Source organism: Barbatula barbatula (genome assembly GCF_947034865.1).
Source record: "Barbatula barbatula genome assembly, chromosome: 8".
Lineage (NCBI taxonomy): Eukaryota > Metazoa > Chordata > Actinopteri > Cypriniformes > Nemacheilidae > Barbatula > Barbatula barbatula.
The window spans coordinates 13,606,739-13,626,549 of record NC_136771.1 but is presented as its reverse complement, the minus strand read 5'-3'; the positions used below and the strand labels follow the sequence as shown (position 1 = coordinate 13,626,549).

General features: G+C 37.4%; 3 protein-coding genes across 12 annotated transcripts in view; 1 reads left to right on the top strand and 2 right to left on the bottom strand.

Moving 5' to 3' along the window:
* Positions 1–682: 682 nt before the first annotated feature.
* mzt1 (mitotic spindle organizing protein 1) lies at positions 683–3,513 on the bottom strand. Its single transcript, XM_079461917.1, has 3 exons — positions 3,222–3,513; positions 2,877–3,022; positions 683–834 (listed from the first exon to the last, which is right to left on the bottom strand). Exons 1-3 carry the CDS (start codon positions 3,271–3,273, stop codon positions 805–807), a joined length of 228 nt encoding a protein of 75 aa, XP_079318043.1. The 5' UTR covers positions 3,274–3,513; the 3' UTR covers positions 683–804.
* Positions 3,514–4,944: 1,431 nt separating this feature from the next.
* Positions 4,945–14,270, top strand: bora (bora aurora kinase A activator). Of its 10 annotated transcripts, none has more exons than XM_079463318.1 (13): positions 5,083–5,157; positions 5,343–5,522; positions 5,613–5,719; positions 5,828–5,873; positions 5,946–6,027; positions 6,112–6,162; positions 6,242–6,298; positions 6,827–7,056; positions 7,173–7,326; positions 7,533–8,113; positions 8,339–8,479; positions 10,259–10,343; positions 13,707–14,173. In XM_079463318.1, the coding sequence occupies exons 2-12, from the start codon at positions 5,370–5,372 to the stop codon at positions 10,289–10,291; spliced, it is 1,635 nt and encodes a 544-aa protein (XP_079319444.1). In that variant the 5' UTR covers positions 5,083–5,157; positions 5,343–5,369; the 3' UTR covers positions 10,292–10,343; positions 13,707–14,173. The 10 variants fall into 10 exon arrangements, with proteins under 10 accessions (XP_079319441.1, XP_079319447.1, XP_079319444.1 ...); XM_079463317.1 differs by having other exon boundaries at positions 5,128–5,265; XM_079463319.1 differs by lacking the exon at positions 5,083–5,157 and adding an exon at positions 5,193–5,265 and having other exon boundaries at positions 5,370–5,522.
* dis3 (DIS3 exosome endoribonuclease and 3'-5' exoribonuclease) overlaps positions 14,169–19,811 on the bottom strand; it is a 34,050-nt gene continuing 28,407 nt past the window's right edge. Inside the window, exons 17-21 of the mRNA XM_079463311.1 lie at positions 18,162–18,376; positions 17,762–17,930; positions 17,510–17,668; positions 16,219–16,341; positions 14,169–14,592 (exon numbers count right to left, since the gene is read on the bottom strand). Of these exons, the coding sequence (XP_079319437.1) occupies positions 14,524–14,592; positions 16,219–16,341; positions 17,510–17,668; positions 17,762–17,930; positions 18,162–18,376 (735 nt within the window). The 3' untranslated portion in view covers positions 14,169–14,523. The remainder of the gene's footprint in view (positions 14,593–16,218; positions 16,342–17,509; positions 17,669–17,761; positions 17,931–18,161; positions 18,377–19,811) is intronic.

Sequence of the window (19,811 nt, the reverse complement as noted above, 5' to 3'; positions counted from 1 at the left end):
ACACGAAGTGGCCCTCTTTTTACTCTTCCCCCGCCTGCAACCAGCTGATCTCGCCAGTCGGTGGCAGGCTAGTATGGGTCAACTTGAACAAGCCTGGACTTGGAACCAGAACTCCTAAAATGCTAACTGGCTACCGGGTTTTGCATACAAAAATACTTCATCTCCTGTTAAGGATCCATTAATTTTAGCCTTGTCAGCCCACAGAAACAAGAGGAGACAGCCTTACCAGCCTTCAGTCAAGCTGAAATGCAGCTGTTCTTCAAACCTTTTCATGTAATTTCATGATAATAAAGTTTATTTATAATATTGATGTTTGATGTGTATTGGTTTTTCATGATTAAAAAGCCTTAGTGCTTGAAAAAGCTGTGCATAAAACACAGAATGGATTTCATGATCGACATGGACAGGTATAATTGGTGTGCATCGCCATACGTGTATATATCGTCACAGCAGCTCAATTTGCACAGCAGCAAGTATATATTTAGCTTTTATTTTTATTCATTTTTTATAATGACCAGGCTAAAACCAACTTATCTAAATAACTGTCTAAACTGTCTACTACATTTCGTTACACTGTACTTGTATATGTGTAATGACAATAAAGTTGAATCTATCTAATCTAATCTAAAAATAACCAAACAATAGTCTAGTTGCACACACAAGGACACGTAGACACATCAAACAAAGGTTAAAAGCTTTATTATACATTATGCATATGTACATGCTAATTTATACTATAGACAGTGTTTCACGCAGATTTTATTCTTTTCAGACAAGGACAACTTCCATTTGGGGATAGAATGGTCATTCCTGACTCATGCCATTCTCAGAAGCCTAAAAATAAAGAAAGTTTAAAATGTTATTAAAACAGAATTATTTTATTTCTTCATTTTTATTATACATTATTATTCTGTCAATGATTCTTTTGTAATTTAAGAACATCCAATAGTTTTGTTCTTATGTTTAAATTTTACAACAACATTACACAAATCAGGGCGCGCCACAGCACTGAGAATTTCAGCTGACAAAGCAATAAAATACATAAATAATTTCAGTGTTCAAATTTTTCCCAACCTTCATCCGAGAAAGACAGAAAAAAACGAACCATCCCCCTACCACACTAGAAGCTGGTCAACTAGCCATGGCCCGGCACTGGAAGATGCTGATCCATTTAAACAACCAGGCAATTCTCATAACACAATGGACTGTTAACATCACGTCCCGTGTTTCAGGATTTTTTTAAATATCCTTATGTAATATTAAAACTTTCTGAGACAGTGAATTTTGGGTTTTCATTATCTGTAAGCCATAATCATCAAAATTTCAAGAAATAACTCCATTTATAATGAATCTATATAATATGCGAGTTTCATTTTCTGAAATGAGTGACAATAAATATTGAACTTTTTCATGATATAAAAAATTATGAGATGTATCTGTAAACATGTACACGGTTCATCTGTAAATTAGTGCATTATTACATAGAGGCCAAGCGATGTGTTGTAGCCCATGTCACTGCTCTTTCACATGCTTGTTGATTTTGTCAGGCTATAGCCCTACTCGGGACTGTAATTGCTCTTGAGGAGGTTCAGGGACTATAGTGCCTGATGCATTGTAAAAATACCGTAAATGGCTGCAAAAAGAGCACACATGACTTGCATAACGTCATATCACACGCGCACCTGAGTGCTTCTGCAAATGGAGAGGAACAGTTCGCAGACGGCAGAGACTGGATTTTTTTGGCTTTCTTTATTTTGCAAAAGCACAATGTTTTGTGGTTATCGTGGATCTACACAAATAAATGTAAAACTCTTAACAGCTTCGAATGATATCATATGTGTCAGTATGATGATGATACAGAGTTTAATAGGTTCCTGCTGTTAACGTGATCACGTAGATCAGTAGTCGGGAAACTGTGGCTCTTATAAAAAAATCCTGTGGCTCGCATGCATGTCTTTGATCATTAAAAAACATCATAATACCTATGAATTTTTCAGGTTGTCCTGGCCAATGCATGCAGTGCTACGTGCAAGCGTCACGACACTTATCAACAGCAAACAACGTTTCTATTGTAACCTCTCGCGCTCGATGCCCAGATGAAGCAACCGAGAGCGAGAGGAGTTTAGAAGAGCAAGCGTTATGCTTTTATTAAAAAAGTTACGTCTTACATTTTAAGTGTCTTGACCACATACGAACAGGACTACAAAGCTATTAGCAAGACTCTAGTTATGTCTCTTTCATGAGGTGTTGTGCAGGCTGCGCAGTTTGACATCAAAGTGCCGCGAAAGTCCCGGTTCTCCGGTCAGAAGACACATATGCAGTAATTTGTGAGTATATCAGTACTATAGGAATGTGACCTTTTTTAAATCATTATATGTTAGATATTTCCTGTTTATATGTGAACACTCTCTGGCTTTCGGTTGCCGCTGCTTTAACAGTATTTCACTGACAAACTGCACAAAACATTGCAGCAAACCGCCAAATTCCGTGCAATTTTTTTCCATTGATAATGCAGCCCTAGTCACATGACTGTGTTTTGTTGGGATAATATGATGATGTATTGTGTGTTCTTGTATAAATGTGATCAAACTAAAGACTCTTCTAAGATATGAAGCATCTCAAGATTAACATGAGATTGGCAGAAACCTCCACTTTAAAATGATTGCGCACAATATAATATGTACTTCTTGTATTAGCAAGAGCTTCTGAGCTTGACAATAACTTGACTACTATTATGCATATAATAATTTTATAATAATTCAAATAAATTATTTTCGTTTTTCAACAAAGTGCATCCTGAAGTTTCTGTATTGGTTCAGCCTAGAATTTTTATGTCGGTGCATCACTAAATTATACCATCCTATAGTCTTGCTTACCTTTAGAGAATCAGAAGCTCTTTTAAGTTCCTTAATAACTGATGACAGGGCCTCCGGATTGATCCCTTGTTCACAGAGGCGCACACATATGGCTAAAGACTCCATGTCTAATCCTGTATTCAGAAGCCTTGACATTTCCAGGAGCACTAATAATGTAAACCATAGTGATACTGATTTATATTCACATATTTAAGATACAGTACGTTTAAGATGACAAAATGAAGCAAGTGCATGCAACAATCAAAATGCCAGTAGGCTTAATTGTTTCAATACATTAAAGTAATGTAGAGTAAACCACTGGATTATCTACTGATACCGATACATATCGAACCATATTCATCTTACCATCCATGGTCTCGCGGACAGCATTCATGTTTGTACTCGCAGGACTAGCCATGATGCTACTGTGCTAAAGCTGGACTAAGTGAATTGCTAAAAGCCTAAATCAAAACAACGTACAACCAGGCGACGTCAACACATCCGGTATTTAAAATTTGACGAGATATGCACACACTTATAGAGGTTGCATTGACGTTTAGCACTAGTTGTTGTTGTTGTTGTTGTTCTTCTTCTTCGTTTCTTCTTGTTCTTCTTATTGGCGGGTGGCAGCCAACGTTAAGGCCCATTACCGCCACCTACTATACTGGAGTGTGGACCGTAGCATATAGTCTACCGGAGCCTATACCCTTCATAATATAAATATGCGTGATTGTGATTATAATAATAAAAAAACAATCACCACAGACAAGATGCCGAACAATAGGAAATGACGATGATTTATTTGTATTTCTGAGGGAAACTGGGTTTATAATTTTTTTTATTTGCTAAAATTCGATTTTTTTAATTAATATATATAATAAAAAACGTCTCATTTTAACAAAGAGAATATCTAGTATATCTGTGGTGATTCAATTGTTTTAATATAAAAGAGTATTGCAAAAAGACAACTATCCTATGCCAGGGAGAAATACAAACCAGTTCTTATTAGAAGAGTCAGAAATCATACACATGTAGAGTTTTAAATCGTCAAGAAAGCGCTAACGCTTACAAAATTAACATTTATCTATAACATATTTGGCCAGAAACAAAGTAAGGTTTAATAAAAAAACATCAGATTTTCACTCTCATCTGTATCCAAAAACAGCCTTTTTCCACCTAAGAAATGTTGCCAAATTACAAAATATGTGTTTCTGACGCGGAGAAGCTTATTCATGCATTTGTGACCTCAAGACTTGACTACTGTAATGCTCTACTTAGTGGTTGTCCTGCATCATCAATAAACAAAGTACAGTTAGTTCAGAATGCAGCTGCCAGAGTTCAAACCAGGTCCAGAAAATGGAAAAGATAATATTATAACATTTCATTTTCTGAGATGGATACAAAGTTTCAACAGTTGTTTGAAAACATACACAGTTTGGAAATTCAATATTTCCTTTAGGTGTTCACGTAGCTGCCGTTTGTCACAAATGATAAATGTTAAAAACATTTCAACGAGTCAAAAATAACAACAAATATTAGCATTTAGGTCGCTGTTTAATTCTATGTTTAGGTTTATCTTTAATGCGCACTTTTATTGCCGTGCGGAACAAACTGTAGGAGGTCGGATCCGGGAATGTACCTACGTGTGGATAGCTCAAGCTCCGCCCACTAGGTCCAGCTTTTGCTCCACCCCCTTGGCTCTGCAGCAAGCACCACTCAAAATGATTAGAAGAACAAAACTGTTATATCCTATGTTAACCACTAAACTGAAATTAAAGGCAGCGGCCAAGTTTAGCAGTATATGCTGTCATCAACATCAGCTAACAGCCCGGTGATCATGGGGAACTCACAACTCGGTACACGTTGAGGCCAATTTTACAATAGGCACTAGTATATTTATAAATCAACCGCAATCAACTGATGAGGCTATTGGTTTCATAGTTGAAATATTCGATTCAAAAGCACCTCAATGAAAATTGAGCGTTTAAGCTGATGTGGAACAGGCAGCTTTCGCGACCAATTGCGACACGCCCTATTCTCCGACCTGCACATACCCCATTTTGAATTCGTGCGGCAATGTCACTCCAGTTCAGTTGGTGTCAGTAATGCGCCAAAAGTGGGCTTTGCCCAGAGCCAATAAAATGTACAAGACGAAGAAGAAGAAGCAAACGTCACGACGCTGGTTATTGGTTGTTTTGTACTGTGTACGGAATTGTGATTGGCCAGCACCCTTTAAGCGAAAATTAAATCAGACGTTGGGTCCAATATACGTACTCCCGGTGTTGTCTAATGTCGTTCCGGTGTAAGTATTTATGATCATTAATATGTTTTATCGAAAGACATTTTAGGCGTTGAGTCTAACAGCGATAGAGAATCTGGTCGACAGCATTTTGATCTTTACTAAGAAACGGTGATTATGATAAAACATTTGTACGACTGGTTTGGATATTGTGAAGATTCTTGCATTATTTTCTCATTAAACTGTAGTCTGGCTGGATTGACACCGTTTTAAAGATGGGGGATGTAGCAGAGTTTCATATAGCACCAGATACTCCGGGAAGACCTGCTGTTTTTAACCCCTTTGAGAGCCCAAACGATTATCACCGCTTGCAGGAACCTCTGGTGCCCAGCCCGTCCGTGTTCAAGAGTTCCAGGAGTTTATTAACAGTGCGTATGAGCTTGCATGCGATTTAATATTCATAAGAACAGGTGAGAGAACATATTTATATCCATTTACATCACAATTTTTCGTCCCAGACACCAGCTAAGTTTAAATGGTCCATCGACGAAATGGCTAATTTGCTTCCAGTGGAAATAAACCCAGAGGACATTCACCGCCAGGCTGTTTTTCTAAGCCAAGCCAGGTATGTTGCTGTTAGTATGCATGTCTGTATTTGTCTCTTTAATGAAAATGGTATATAGTTGCACATTTATATTCTTGATATTAACTCCACTCTGCTTTAACCTCACAGAGCAGATGCTGAAATTGAGGAAAAACGACAGAATGCTATTGACCAGGTAGAACGTGCTTTCCCCGTATTATCCTCTGTGCAATAGGACGACTTAATCAGCTTGGTTTATGTTTTGCAGTTTTTTACTAAAGGTGCCATTGTTCCTTCCCCATGGGGACCCCTAGCTGCTAAACCATCCGTGAAGCTGCCGTATCAGAAAAGTCAGTCAAAATATTTAAGTACAATACTGATGCTAGCTAAATGCAACCAAAGCTTTTTTAGATATTCATTTTATCTGGTTTCAGGTTCTTTGTCCCCACCGGTTACAGAAGAGAACTCTCATAAGAAACTGAATGGTTTGTTCACTAATTTTGCAAAGTAAAAAGTTTAAATTTGGAATTTCATTTATGTAGCTTTCTTTTCCCTTGTGTGTAGTCATTTCTCAAACAGGCTTGTCTCTACCTGTGGACTTCAACCTTGAAAAAGTTCTTGGTAATTATTTGATTTTAAAATCATGTATTGTCTGATGCGCAAAATGTTAATGTTAACTTTCTGCTCTCTTAAAGATGCATTTTGTGGCAAATGTTTATGTTCTCTAACTGAGACCGCACAGGATATTTGTACCTTAAAATATGAGGTACATTGTCATTGCAAATGAACTAGTGCAAAAAGATGAGAGAAATGGTGAGAAACGTAAGATAATGACCAGTTACCATCACCTAAAATACACTTCTCTCTTGTATATTAATATTTGTATGGTAAATCTTGTAGGTTAAAAAAAGCACATTGACATTTTGTATCAACTACCATGTCCATGACCAGATGGTTCTACAAAAATCCAGATAGGGCAGTATGCCTGTTTGTTTTGATTTGAGGCAAAAAACATATAGGTTGTTAACGTGATAGTAAACGCATTATGATGATTCTAGAATTTTGGCGTCTTACCCAAGTGTGGAATGTGATGACAAGCGTTCCTCCACTTTTATAGCCATTGAAATAAATGTCTTTTCTCTTTCTCAGGTGATTACTATAGGACAGAGGAGTTAACTGAGCAGGTGCAGGACAGCCTTAGCAGCTCCTCTTTGCGGCGAAAGTTGTTTCTTGATGGCCATGACAGTGGCTCTGAGTCCTCTACCCCTTCCAGCCCAGACAAAAATTCCCATAATGAGCATTCCAAAAATCGAGAGATGATGTCATCAGTCATTGTCTCCCCGCTTCAGACTGGAATTTCAATTGGGACTCCTTTGTCTGTATGTGCTAAGTCCTAGACTAAAATTACATCACTTGTAGATGAAAAATTAAATCGAGGGGAAAGGGTACATCTTTTTTTCTTCATTGCTGTTATGCTTCTACCCATAATCCTTAGGGGCAGTTTTCATCCAGTCCTATTCAAAGCAAAGGTCGAGCCTACAGTCTGGGCAGTGATGCTAGTCCCTTGTTTCAAGAGATATCATCAACTGCTTTCAAGTCGCCTGTTCTATCGCCTATCATGCTTCAGCATTCTGCAACACCTGTATCAGGTAGGAGCTCTCCTCAGATTAATTAATACACATGAGAAATGTGTGTGTGGTATGCGTTTATAGTACTATATAAAATGTTTTGGTTAAATTATTGACAGCAGCTTATATATAAATAATTTCAACATGTGCAAAAAATGACTGCGTCTGTACAAATATGTTGGATCTGACAGCAAATTGCTCTGCTACACTGTTTTCTGCCTTTATAGGTGAAAGAAAAAGGCTATCGTTTCTGTCCCCTGGTAGTGGTCCTATGGGCAGCTCTGATGTGAATATGAATCAGTGTGGAGAAAGCCCATACGTGGAAGGCTGTTCTCCTATTCGTAGTTTCTCCCCCCTACAGACCAGACCAATAAACAGAGGCTGCATGTGGGCCTCTCCTACTTTTATTTCTCCTATCTTTCACCCAAACCTTCAGGACAAAGAGAATGTCCATCCCAATGAACCTTCACCAACGAAGGACCTTGATGCCAGTTCAACATGGCAATGTGGTCAAAGAGTCCAGGCTGTGGGGAGTAAGTGTGAAGCCTCCATGGCTGTTGCAGAGCAAATGGATCGAGATGTGCTGGTGGTAAAACATCTAGCTGCAAAAGTTGAGACTGGCAGTGAAGATGAGGAGGATATTATCAGCAGAGAGGAATCCTGTGGTTGGGTTCCTGAAGAGGACACTGCATCACCAGTTAGACTGATCAGTTCTAGTACAGACAGTGTGCCTAATGCTGAGAGCACACACATGTTTGTATCCTTGCTAGCAGAAGGGAGCATCACACCAAATGAAGTTAGCATGCAGGTTAGTATACGCACTGTCTGTTTGACTAGTATACCAGCTGCTATTTAATGATATCGTAGTAGCTTGTTCATACATGCATGCATTGAGTGGTTACAGCTGCTGTTTACTGACCCTTTGTGTGTATTTACTTAAGCATTTTTTATATTGAGTATATGGATATCAAAGTGACATGAGCTTTTTCATGTCCGGGCAAGATCTAATCTGTCCCTCGTGTTCTCTGTGCAGGTGGATAGTGGTTATAACACTCACTCAGTGTGCACCACCAGTTTAATGGACACCCTCAGTTCAGACCACCAGAGTAAGGAAATGCTGGACACGCATACACCTGAAGAAGGTCTATTTTATGCTAGACACACTAAGCCAAAGGTAACAGGTATATTTTAATACTTTTAAGATTGGCAGCTTTTTGTCCAGTTTAAGGGTCAATGAGGTGATGCTCTTTTTGTGTCCCCGTGGCATTGTTTATTTTATATATAAAAGGGTTAAAACTGAAAAATAAATGTACAAATTACTTGCGTACGTTCTCTTTTCTGAGGACCACGACTGAAACTCTGCTTATTTAATTTAAGAGAATATTTGTGGAATGATTGCAGAAATGTCAATGCTGTGTAACTGTAAAAACTTGATACCCAAAAATTGCTTAAATTTGCAATTGTCAAGAAAACGCTATCAGCTAGCTTGGCATAATCTTACATTAGTTCTGTTTGAGAGTAAATAAAAGTAATAGGAAAACAATTGTTCTAAATATTAGCTCACCACGAGCAGGGTTGGAGACCCCTGCACTAACTTCTGCATGCAAAGGTTAGAAACTCATAATACATTTAGATAATTTACATCTTTAGGGTGTGGTATTTTTAGGTATACATGTCAAATGATATGACCCCAGGAATACATTGATAATTCATCATCATTATAAAAAGTATTATTAACTTGTATAAATGTGGCCTATTTTGTAAAATATCACTCTTTATGCTGCTAATTAAAGATGTTATATAAACTTAACTACTATATGGAACTATTTTCAGGTGTTCAATGTTATATTTTTGAGAAAGTGGTGGCTTATCCACAACTTTGGAATTAAAGCTCTGAAAGTCCAAGATAAATTATGTTCCTCAACATTAGTTGAGAAATTGCTTCAATGCATATTTCTATTATTCATTTACTATTTTAACTAATGTAATATAACTTTTGAGGTTATCTATTGTGATGGTCACGTCGATGACATCATTAATACATAAAATAAGAGTTAGGAAATGTTTGCAACAAGATTTAATGGGTGTGTGCGCAGGCTGTGTATGAATGGCCTCTAAATAGAAATAAACTGTTGTTCATCTATGGCACAAAAGAAGCGATAGGTCGGGGGGGTGTGCAGTAAAAGGGCAGCAGGTGGATCTTTACAGCAACGTTACCTCAGATTTGAAGCGTGTTTAGATCGAAGTTCCCTTGCATTTACAACAAGTCAACTGAAAGTGTCACGCTGCTTACTAATAGATGAACAGCAGAAAAATGTTTAGATTGTTTGACAACATATTGATGTTGTTTTAAGTCATAGGCTAATTATCCTAATGCAGCAGATTATTTATCATAGCAGACTTACAAAGGCAGCACCTCAGTGACAGCAGCTGCCAATATGAGAAACACTTTTATTTATTACATTTCATGTTTTATTAAACTTGAAACAAGTACAAAAATATTCTAATACTAAAAGATCTGGGTGTTGAAGCTAGCGCACTGAAACGTAAGGCTTTACCTGCGAGCTTTTGCGGCTTCAGAACAAATCGTGAATGTTGCGGACAAAAACAAGCACCATTGGGCCTCATTCATGAAATGTGAGCAGAACGATTGTTTTGTGTAAATCGTTCGTAAAGTCGTTTTGACATACATTTTTGTATTCATGGTAATGTTTGTATATTCAAAATGTTAGTTGGTACAAAAGAAACGTACACATGCTCCACACCACGTGTAAATAGTGCGTAAATCCACACGTAGTGTTCTCTATTCTTTTAGACAAACTGATGACAGTGCATATAAATGCACTATGTATCATAATATTTCATGCGTTCTTTTGCCCTGTTCTTTATTATTTTTTACTTTGCGTTTTACCCAAAGTTAAAGAGTTGCTCATCACTGTCCTTTTTTACACAGCTGTCCAATCACAGTGGAGAAGAGGCGGGATAAACACTACATTGACCTACCATTATACACAACAGTCGGGAAGTTACTATTAATGGTGACTGCATTTTCATATTTCGAAGAATATTACTTAAGATACTAGTAACAAGTAGGCTAACTGTTGCGACTATTCTATATCGCACCAACCAACACATCTCCAGAATAAAGCGCAGTGCCTCCAAAGCGTTCTCAAGCGCCACCAGTTGGTCGTTTTTAGTTATTATTATTTTAGCTGGCTTAAACTCTTTGGTGGACACAGATTAATTTATTGGCAAACATACATCTTATTAGTCCCTTGTGCATTTATGCAATATAATGTAGCCAAACCAGAGAATGAAGTCCAGAGGATTCCAGCAATCCTAGATACGTAATTTGCGTAGCTGTAATTCATAGGGGGGATAATACTAATTGTTAATGTGTGCATGCAGGCCCGGTTTACGAATGATTGGAATTCATAAACATACACACATTTATTACAAAATAGGATTCACAAATACTTCGTAAACGTCAGGAGTAAAGTTTTCTGGAAGGTCTGTTTAACCTGCAAATTACTCTTGAATTCACGAATGTTTCATGAATGAGCCCCATTGTGAATGATGCGTGTGGAAGCAGGACAAGATAACATACACTCACCTAAAGGATTATTAGGAACACCATACTAATACTGTGTTTGACCCCCTTTTGCCTTCAGAACTGCCTTAATTCTACATGGAATTGATTCAACAAGCCGTGAAAGCATTCTTTAGAAATGTTGGCCCATATTGATAGGATGGGATCTTGCAGTTGATGTAGATTTGTGGGATGCACATCCCAAAGATGCTCTATTGGGTTGCGATCTGGTGACTCTGGGGGCCATTTTAGTACAGTGAACGCATTGTCATGTTCAAGAAACCAATTTGAAATGATTCGAGCTTTGTGACATGGAGCATTATCCTGCTGGAAGTAGCCATCAGAGGATGGGTACATGGTGGTCATAAAGGGATGGACATGGTTAGAAACAATGCTCAGGTAGGTTGTGGCATTTAAATGATGCACAATTGGCACTAAGGGGCCTAAAGTGTGCCAAGAAAATATCCCCCACACCATTACACCACCACCACAAGCCTGCACAGTGGTAACAAGGCATGATGGATCCATGTTCTCATTCTGTTTACGCCAAATTCTGACTACACCATCTGAATGTCTCAACAGAAATCGAGACTCATCAGACCAGGCAACATTTTTCCAGTCTTCAACTGTCCAATTTTGGTGAGCTTGTGCAAATTCTTGCCTCTTTTTCCTATTTGTAGTGGAGATGGGTGGTACCCGGTGGGGTCTTCTGCTGTTGTAGCCCATTCGCCTCAAGCTTGTGCGTGTTGTGGCTTCACAAATGCTTTGCTGCATACCTCGGTTGTAACGAGTGGATATTTCAGTCAAGGTTGCTCTTCTATCAGCTTGACTCAGTCGGCCCATTCTCCTCTGACCTCTAGAATAAAGGCATTTTCGCCTTTTTCACAGGACTGCCGCATACTGGATGTTTTTCCCTTTTCACACCATTCTTTGTAAACCCTAGAAATGGTTGTGCGTGAAAATCCCAGTAACTGAGCAGATTGTGAAATACTCAGACCGGCCCGTCTGGCACCAACAACCATGCCACGCTCAATATTGCTTAAATCACCTTTCTTTCCCATTCTGACATTCAGTTTGGAGTTCAGGATATTGTCTTGACCAGGACCACACCCCTTAATGCACTGAAGCAGCTGCCATGTGATTGGTTGATTAGATTATTGCATTAATGAGAAATTGAACAGGTGTTCCTAATAATCCTTAAGGTGAGTGTATTATTACCGGAAGTGTGACAAATCTCGCTGAACCGGGTGGGAATAACAATTGTCCCACGCGTGGTGCCTTTTAACAGTCAGCTGTCATCTTAAGGGTACAGTGTCAAAAAAAATCACGTGTCATGCAACTAGTCAAGATCAAGCTTTAATTGTCGTGCCAGAGCATTAATGTCGACTAGTTTGTGCAACCAGTAATATACATGCATGATTAAATAATGTAGCAGAATGAAGTGGGTGTCTACATTTGAACAAAAATGCAATGATAAAAAAATTCTTACTCACCCACATGGTTCAATTGGAATTTTATGAAGCGACGAGAGTACTCTGCAAAATAACGAGTTTATTCAACTTATTCACACATTTATCTCGTGAGGCTCTGACTCGCGTTCACAAGAACACCTATGCATCAGGATTGTACCCCAACGAATGCACCATGCAACGCTTAAGCGTGCAACTCTGATGCGCATGTGTCGTGGTGCTCTCATGAACGTGAAATATAGAATAAAATATATTTTGGTTTCTTTTGCACACGAGTACTCTCAGTGGTTCAATTAAATTTTTATGAAGCAACATGATCAGATGGACCAAATTAGCTATGTCTTTAGTACTTTTCTGGACCTTGACAGGAACTATTACCATTATGGCTGTGAGGAGGCCTAGAAACCTCTGTTATCCAAAATATATTTCTCCGAATATGCTGGGAGGTCCTAAAACGTGTATAATGTCATGTGGGTGAGTAAAAAGAAATATAGATTTTTTTTCTTTGGGTGAACTATCCCTTTAAATTAAGGATATTTAGTTATGCGATATATGAGTCTATGGGCCAGGTTAGGTTTGTTTATTGCGCACAAAAAGATACCGGATTCTGATTGGCCAGTCGCGACATTCCAAAGGTTATTTTCATTACTAAATTGAATTACTAATTCATGACAATTTCATTCTAACCCTTAAACTGTAGTTACACCGCGAGACATGATTTCTTGTTTTTTTCTCAATGCTGAAAAAACGTGCTGCCATTTCACCTGAGGTTGTTAACTGATGCTTGATTTTCAGTCTTAAAGCTGGTGTAACACACACAGTTTCTGCCAATCTCATATTAATATTGAGTACCAATAGAGTAGTTGTCTTTAGTTTGATGACAATTATAAAAGACAGCTACAGTTGTAGGATTATTTCCGCAAACAGACGACTCTGTTCCATCAGCTTAGTAAACAAATGCATGTGTATTGCGCTGCCCACGAGAAGCTTATACAGCGACATTTACGACACTGGTAACAGACAGTTGCGCTTATCCACCACACTGCTTTAAAATGTATATTTTTAGATATTCTATTTCTTTGACAGTTACACCATTTGACATTTTCGGTTGCCTCCTGTCTTCTATAAATAAAATTGTGTATTAGTTAATCGTGTAATTACAAATAACATTTGCACAAAGAACATCTTAAAATATGGGATGGATGCTTTTAAAAAAGCTTAAAGATTTTTGACTTCCCATTTTGTCAATGACCCTTAAATCAACAAAACGTCTCAGTTCATTGTATTCATTTGGTAACTATAAATGTATGCACTCTCCATAACCACTTTTTTTTGTTCTGTAGTTATTTGCACACTGCACTGAGCATGAGGGACAAATCAGGCTCTATACTCCTTATTTATCTTGAACTCTGGAGGACACATAACCTATTCAAATCAAGCAGTGTAATACTTGCCATATCAAAGGAAAACTATGGCTATTTGGTTAGTATAACTGTGTTTTGAGCCGTTTCTTTTATACAATTGAACTAACCTCAAGAAATATTTCTGTGCTTAATGCTACATTAATGTGAGACTGATAAAACTTGAATTACAGCCTGTTATTGTTTTGTATGATTTTATGGATTGTGTAACTGGCATTAATAAGGATATGTTACAAGGAAATTGCAGGCATTGGAGCATTTCCTGTAGCGTATTTTGTAGTGTTTTTACAGCCTATAATTAAGAATAAATCAGAACCATTATTAAGTACATGAAGCTCCACAATATATGATGACAGTGTATATCCAAAATAAATAATGTCTTGACCAGCAATCTTCATTTCGCCAACCATTTATTTCTTGTAGTTCACGGGTTATACTCATTTAAACAAAAAAATCTAAATAAAGACATAATGATATAAGATGCACTGATGTGTAAGTTGTGTTGTTTGGCCCAACACTACGACACAGACACATTATTTTGCCATTGAAGCTTTGGTTTTAATTATTTCAAAATTGTTTCCAGAACTTACTTAAATTCCATAGAATGCAGATAGTGGTGCATTAGCGTGCTTAAAAAAAAAAAGGCGTAGAGAAACATTAAAAAAATAAGTACATTTAGTATTTTAGTCAGATTCCTCTAAAATTAGCATAAAGATAAACCAACAGCATGTTCTTTGTGTTAGCGGTCTAGCTTAGGTTTTTTGGCCTCTGGTTCAGACTCTGCCACAGCCACACTAACCCCAGGGATCTGAAAGAGACGACACAAAAATGAACATTAACAACATTTTATAGTAGAGCTGTCACGATCAACAAAACATTTGAATACTTGATAAAGTAATTGACCCTTCGCAAAGCATGCCCCCTCTTGCTATGTCCGACATCAGACAAAGCACTCCCACTGCAGTTAAAGATATTAATCCTGAAATAATCATGGAATTTGAAGTGACTCAGAAAAAGATAAAGATCACTACATTAAGTAGTAACCGAGTTCTTGTAAAGCTAGGTAGCATTAAAGAGCTAAATCTTATCTCTTAATGTCACATTCAACTTAGCTAGCATTAGATAAGCCTATAGTGTACAATGTGACTGCAAGCAACAATATACTAAATAAAATATACTACTGTACAATATACAAAACCACATACTGCACTACTCTATGGTTTGATTGTTGGATATTCAAACTCCAGGCGACGGGTCAATTGCTTTTATTTTTTAATTCAGAATAAAAACGGACATAAGACAATACAAAGCTAGGATTTTTCTCTGATCCAATTTCACAATTTTGTATTAAACAATTATTTAAAAATGTCTGCATATTTTAGTGTGTCCAAAGCCAGTATATTTTAAGTAGCTACTTAATTTAGAATATTTGTGTATACCTTTGCAAATATGTTCTTTCAAACCAGTTTTACAAATGAACAGAACAGTTAAAAACTGTGTGAATGAATAGGGAGCAGCAGAGATGACACTCTTTTTTTTTAGGCAAACCCTTAAGTTAGTGTCGCACTGGTTCCCAAATATCTTTCTTCGTGTTCATCGGAACAAAGTAATTTATGCAGGTGCAAAATACATAATCGTGAGTAAATGACAGAATTTTCATTTTTGGATGAACTATCCCTTTAATTTACTTACAGTTTGGCATATTCATTTTTAGTTGAGATGGCCCTTCTAATAAACAAGCAGTCACTTTCAGTAAATGACAAACTTAAGTAATTTTCATGAGTAAAATTTTCAACGATTCAGCAAATAATTATATTTTAGACAATTGTGTGTATCTTATTTTGTAGTTTCAGTTTGGGAAGGGCACTCCGTTGGGTTCACTTGGCACCACACTCCAGAAACGGCAAAAGGAGGGGTGTGGGGTGAGCAAAGCGGGCCGGGGAGGGCACAGCGCATTATAATTAACCCGGTTTCATTCCGTGGATTTCTCCCTTTTTCTGACGGGGAATCGGAGGGCGATTTTGAACACACAACCCGATATGAGGCTTGGAGCGCATTCCGGAAATGGCCATGGTTACAATTAGTTTTTTGCAGTTGTATATGTTGCGATTCTATTGTACAATCAGTAATGCAGTATGTTAGCAAAATTTAGCTACTTTTATGAATGTTTCAAGTATTCAAGACAAGAAACAGAACTCAACATTAAATTAAACAAGATGATTTTTAAAATCCTTATTAAACCCAAAATAAAGGCTTTCATTAATACTCGCATGAGCAGCCATGTTTGAACATTCCTGAAAATAGGTCCTGAAAAATCTTATTTTGAAGGGCTATAGGGACTCCAACTAAGAGAATTGACACCCCTACCCCTTCATGTGAATGTGCTAAACAGAGGGGGTAGAAATGGGATTGCACCTTAGTTTAAACAACATACCACAGGTTCAATGAGTGACATTCTGATCCTCTGGTGCTGGATATTGGAAGCATCAAGGCTGATAGTCACTTTGACTTTATCAAACATGTGGAAGGAGTGTTTTTCCACTGTTAGCGTCGGACCCTGACATAAAAAGAAGGGCAGGAATTAATTGCAGAACATTTATACAGGAATATGAACTCGTATAGCCTGGTTTTGGGTTATAAAAATTCACTGCAAAACTTAAAGGCTATAAGTAAGATGACTCAAGATCATCACTATGAATCTGAATTTAAGAAAACTGGCATTAAATGGAATTGCAACTGTAAAAGAAAGATTCCTATACTTTCTCATTTCAGAACTATTAAGAACCGTGAACAGACTTGTCAGATTGCTGACTCCTTTGGCCTCATTCATTAAACATTCGTAAATATAGTACATTTTATTGGAGTAATAAGAGTAATTTGCACGTAAAACAGACCTTTCCTCCGGATTCACAAATTCTTTGAGATCTGATGTTTACATACACACATTTTACTACGTTAATGAATTCCATTCATTCGTAAACAGGGCCTGCATGCACACATTAACAATTAGTATAATCCCCGCCTATGAATTGCATTTATGCAAATTACGTATCTAGGATTTCTGGAATCCTCTGGACTTCATTCTCTGGTTTGGCTACATTATATTGCATAAATGCACAAGGGACTAATAGGATATATGCTTACAAATAAATTCATCCATTAAACAAACTCCTGTATGGAGCAGGTGTACATTTCTTTCCTACCAGCTAACATTTAGAAAATAGGAAGTTTCATGAATCCGAATATTTATGTTAGGATGACTTCACGAACGATTTACACAAAAATGCGTTCTGCTCGTGTCATGAATGAGACTGTTCATTCAACGTTTTCAACAGTTGAAGGTGTATTAGGACAGTTCCAAATCATATGTTCCATGATTGTTTTACAGACCACAACACAACTCTCCACAATTATACTTAAAAGCATCTGCTAATGACTAAATGTAAATACCTAATGGTTGCAAATTTGTCACTGTCTGCCTGGTAAATGGAAATAAAAATGTGTTGATGAAGAAACTTTTTAGTAGCTTTTGTTTTAATACCTTTTGAATCTAATGAAGAAATTCAAACATAACTGACAAGTTAGTTATTTAAATTTACCACAGCACTTCAGTGTTATACAAAAGATGTATACCTTTTCTAAGGCTTTAAGATAAATACACAATACGCAAACATATCAATTTCACTTAAGTCTGTATGCTGTATGAATGTCATTGTCATGAGTACCTCGGAGTCAAAGCTCAGATCAGGACTGGGTTTATCCTTGTTCTCAAAGAACACTGTGCCCTCCAATCCAAATTTGGGAATGAGGATTATGATAGCATTTTTTCTTACAAATAGAATGAAGCCTTCCTCATTTATGATTCCCTTATTCCTGAAAAACAGCTAAGGGGTCAAATAGATAAGATGTTAAGAAACATAATTATTAAAAAATAAATTCAGACCTTCTAGGTGTTGCAGTCAGTGTCAGATGTCTACCTGAGTGTGGAAAGCCACGGAGGCTCTCTGTGCATACTGAGACATTTTGTGCCTGTAGTTGAGGTTGTTGCACAGGGCAGCTTGCTTGTGTTTGTCCATTAAATCAGGGTATGTGGTGTCTGCATTAATAGCCACCGCTAACAGACGGTGAACTATGATATCGGCATACCTACAAAAAAGATTAAAAAAGCATTGAGCTTCAAAATTGGTCTCTCACCACAGCAACCTCTTTTTACACATTTCACCAATATGGGCTGTGATCGACATTCCTATTACCTGACAGAACTGCTCTATGCATGCAATTCCATTGAGTAAAATGTTTACAGCACTTTGAAATATTTGCATTTTATACATTAATCTGATAATACATATGGAGTATAGATAAACTATTGTTCCTCACCTTCTGATAGGTGATGTGAAGTGTGTGTAAATGGGTGAGGCCAGGCCATAATGGTGGAAATCACTATCCATGCCAGAGCAGAAATATACAGCCTGCATCATGCATCGGGTGGCCAGAATCCTGAGAAGGGTGTTAAAGTACGGAAAACTCTCAATTGTTGCTTTGTTCAGGGAATCGGCAAGCGCTTTCGCAGAATCTGTGAGGATGACAAGGTTCTGAAGAAAGGAGAAGTCATGGTCAGAAAGAAGTCAGGGCAAAAATGCAAATGAAACGGACCATAAAATGTCACTATATATACGTTTTATTATTGATTTGTATCGCATGGAGTTAGGATAAAAGGTATGAGACTGCTTGAAATTAGTACGTGACTACTTCACTTTTTGGGAAAAAATAACTAAAGACCTCATTGCGTTTTTATGAAAAACATTCTGCTCAAGCCTCGCTTGCCTGATTCTGCGCATGTGGCGGGCGGCTATATACAGAGATGGCAAAAGTACACACATCCCTTACTTAAGTAGAAGTACAGATACTCATGTTTAAAAATACTCTGGTAAAAGTTGAAGTACTGACTTAATTTTTTACTCAAGTAAAAGTAAAAAAGTACGAGCTCTAAAATATACTTAAGTAAAAAGTAGCCATTACTACTACCTGCTTTAGCCTGTATCCATGAACAACTGCTATAGAGAACACAGGCAGACAAAAGTGAGTTACATTGTTAATTATACTGAAATGCAAACAAGAGTGAAAGTATCATTATAATTCACACCTCACCTAGTTTACCAGATGACAGATTAATAGGCCTAGTGAAAATATTATAAATCATTACTGCTCAAATTGGCAACTTTCTAGATAATCCTATTCGCTGGCTTAAACAATTTGTGCTAAAGACTGAATATTAAAGTGTGTGCCAACAGCACGAACAGCACTAGCAACATCCCTTTAACAAAACTGAAAAAATTGGAGAGAAAAACTTAAAAACAAATAACAGGCAAGCAACACTACATTAAGTTATTGTGTGTGTTTGCCGGTGAGTGTATGTGTGTGTTCTTTTTCTGGTCAAAAAAGATGCGAAGTGTGAACAATGAACAACATCTAACTAACACGCTAGCAAAATATGAATTCATGATAACATTACAGACTTAGCAAACATAGAAAATAGACTATAATTACGGAAATATTTTTAACACCGACAATTTCAAACATCTCCCGAATATATGGCCATGGGTGATTAGGAATGCAGACATCCCAACCTGCAAAAAGTCATTTCAGGGAGGTGTCCCGAAGACCCCCCCCCCCCCCCCCATAAAAAAATGAAGGACAAGGATATGACAATTCACCACAGAACTGCACTTTCCTTGTGTAGCGAAATACAGTTGAATATAACAACAATGAATGAATAAAATAACTATTTACACACACTGCAAATGTAGTAGGCCTAGGCCTATTTCCTACATCATATGCCTTTTACTTTTCTTGCAAGCTTTCATTTTATATGTAGATTAATTTTACTATTTATATAAGCTGCTTATTCTATTTATACTTTTATCCCAAGAGCCATCATAGAACTGAACAATCATACACCCCTACCACCCAGTCAGCACAGTTGCACTTTATAGATAGGGGCTTTTATGCAATGGGACTTCAGAGTAA

What these genes read in the sequence shown, in the direction of transcription:
- mzt1 (XM_079461917.1), bottom strand. Translation starts at nt 3,273, where the DNA reads ATGGCTAGTCCTGCGAGTACAAACATGAATGCTGTCCGCGAGACCATG. An exon ending in TGTCCGCGAGACCATGGATG is followed by an intron (nt 3,023 to 3,221) that starts GTAAGATGAATA and finishes TTACATTATTAG; the next exon opens with TGCTCCTGGAAATGTCAAGG. An exon ending in GAGCTTCTGATTCTCTAAAG is followed by an intron (nt 835 to 2,876) that starts GTAAGCAAGACT and finishes CTTTATTTTTAG; the next exon opens with GCTTCTGAGAATGGCATGAG.
- bora (XM_079463312.1), top strand. Translation starts at nt 5,370, where the DNA reads ATGGGGGATGTAGCAGAGTTTCATATAGCACCAGATACTCCGGGAAGA. An exon ending in GTTCCAGGAGTTTATTAACA is followed by an intron (nt 5,523 to 5,612) that starts GTGCGTATGAGC and finishes TTTTCGTCCCAG; the next exon opens with ACACCAGCTAAGTTTAAATG. An exon ending in GTTTTTCTAAGCCAAGCCAG is followed by an intron (nt 5,720 to 5,827) that starts GTATGTTGCTGT and finishes TTAACCTCACAG; the next exon opens with AGCAGATGCTGAAATTGAGG.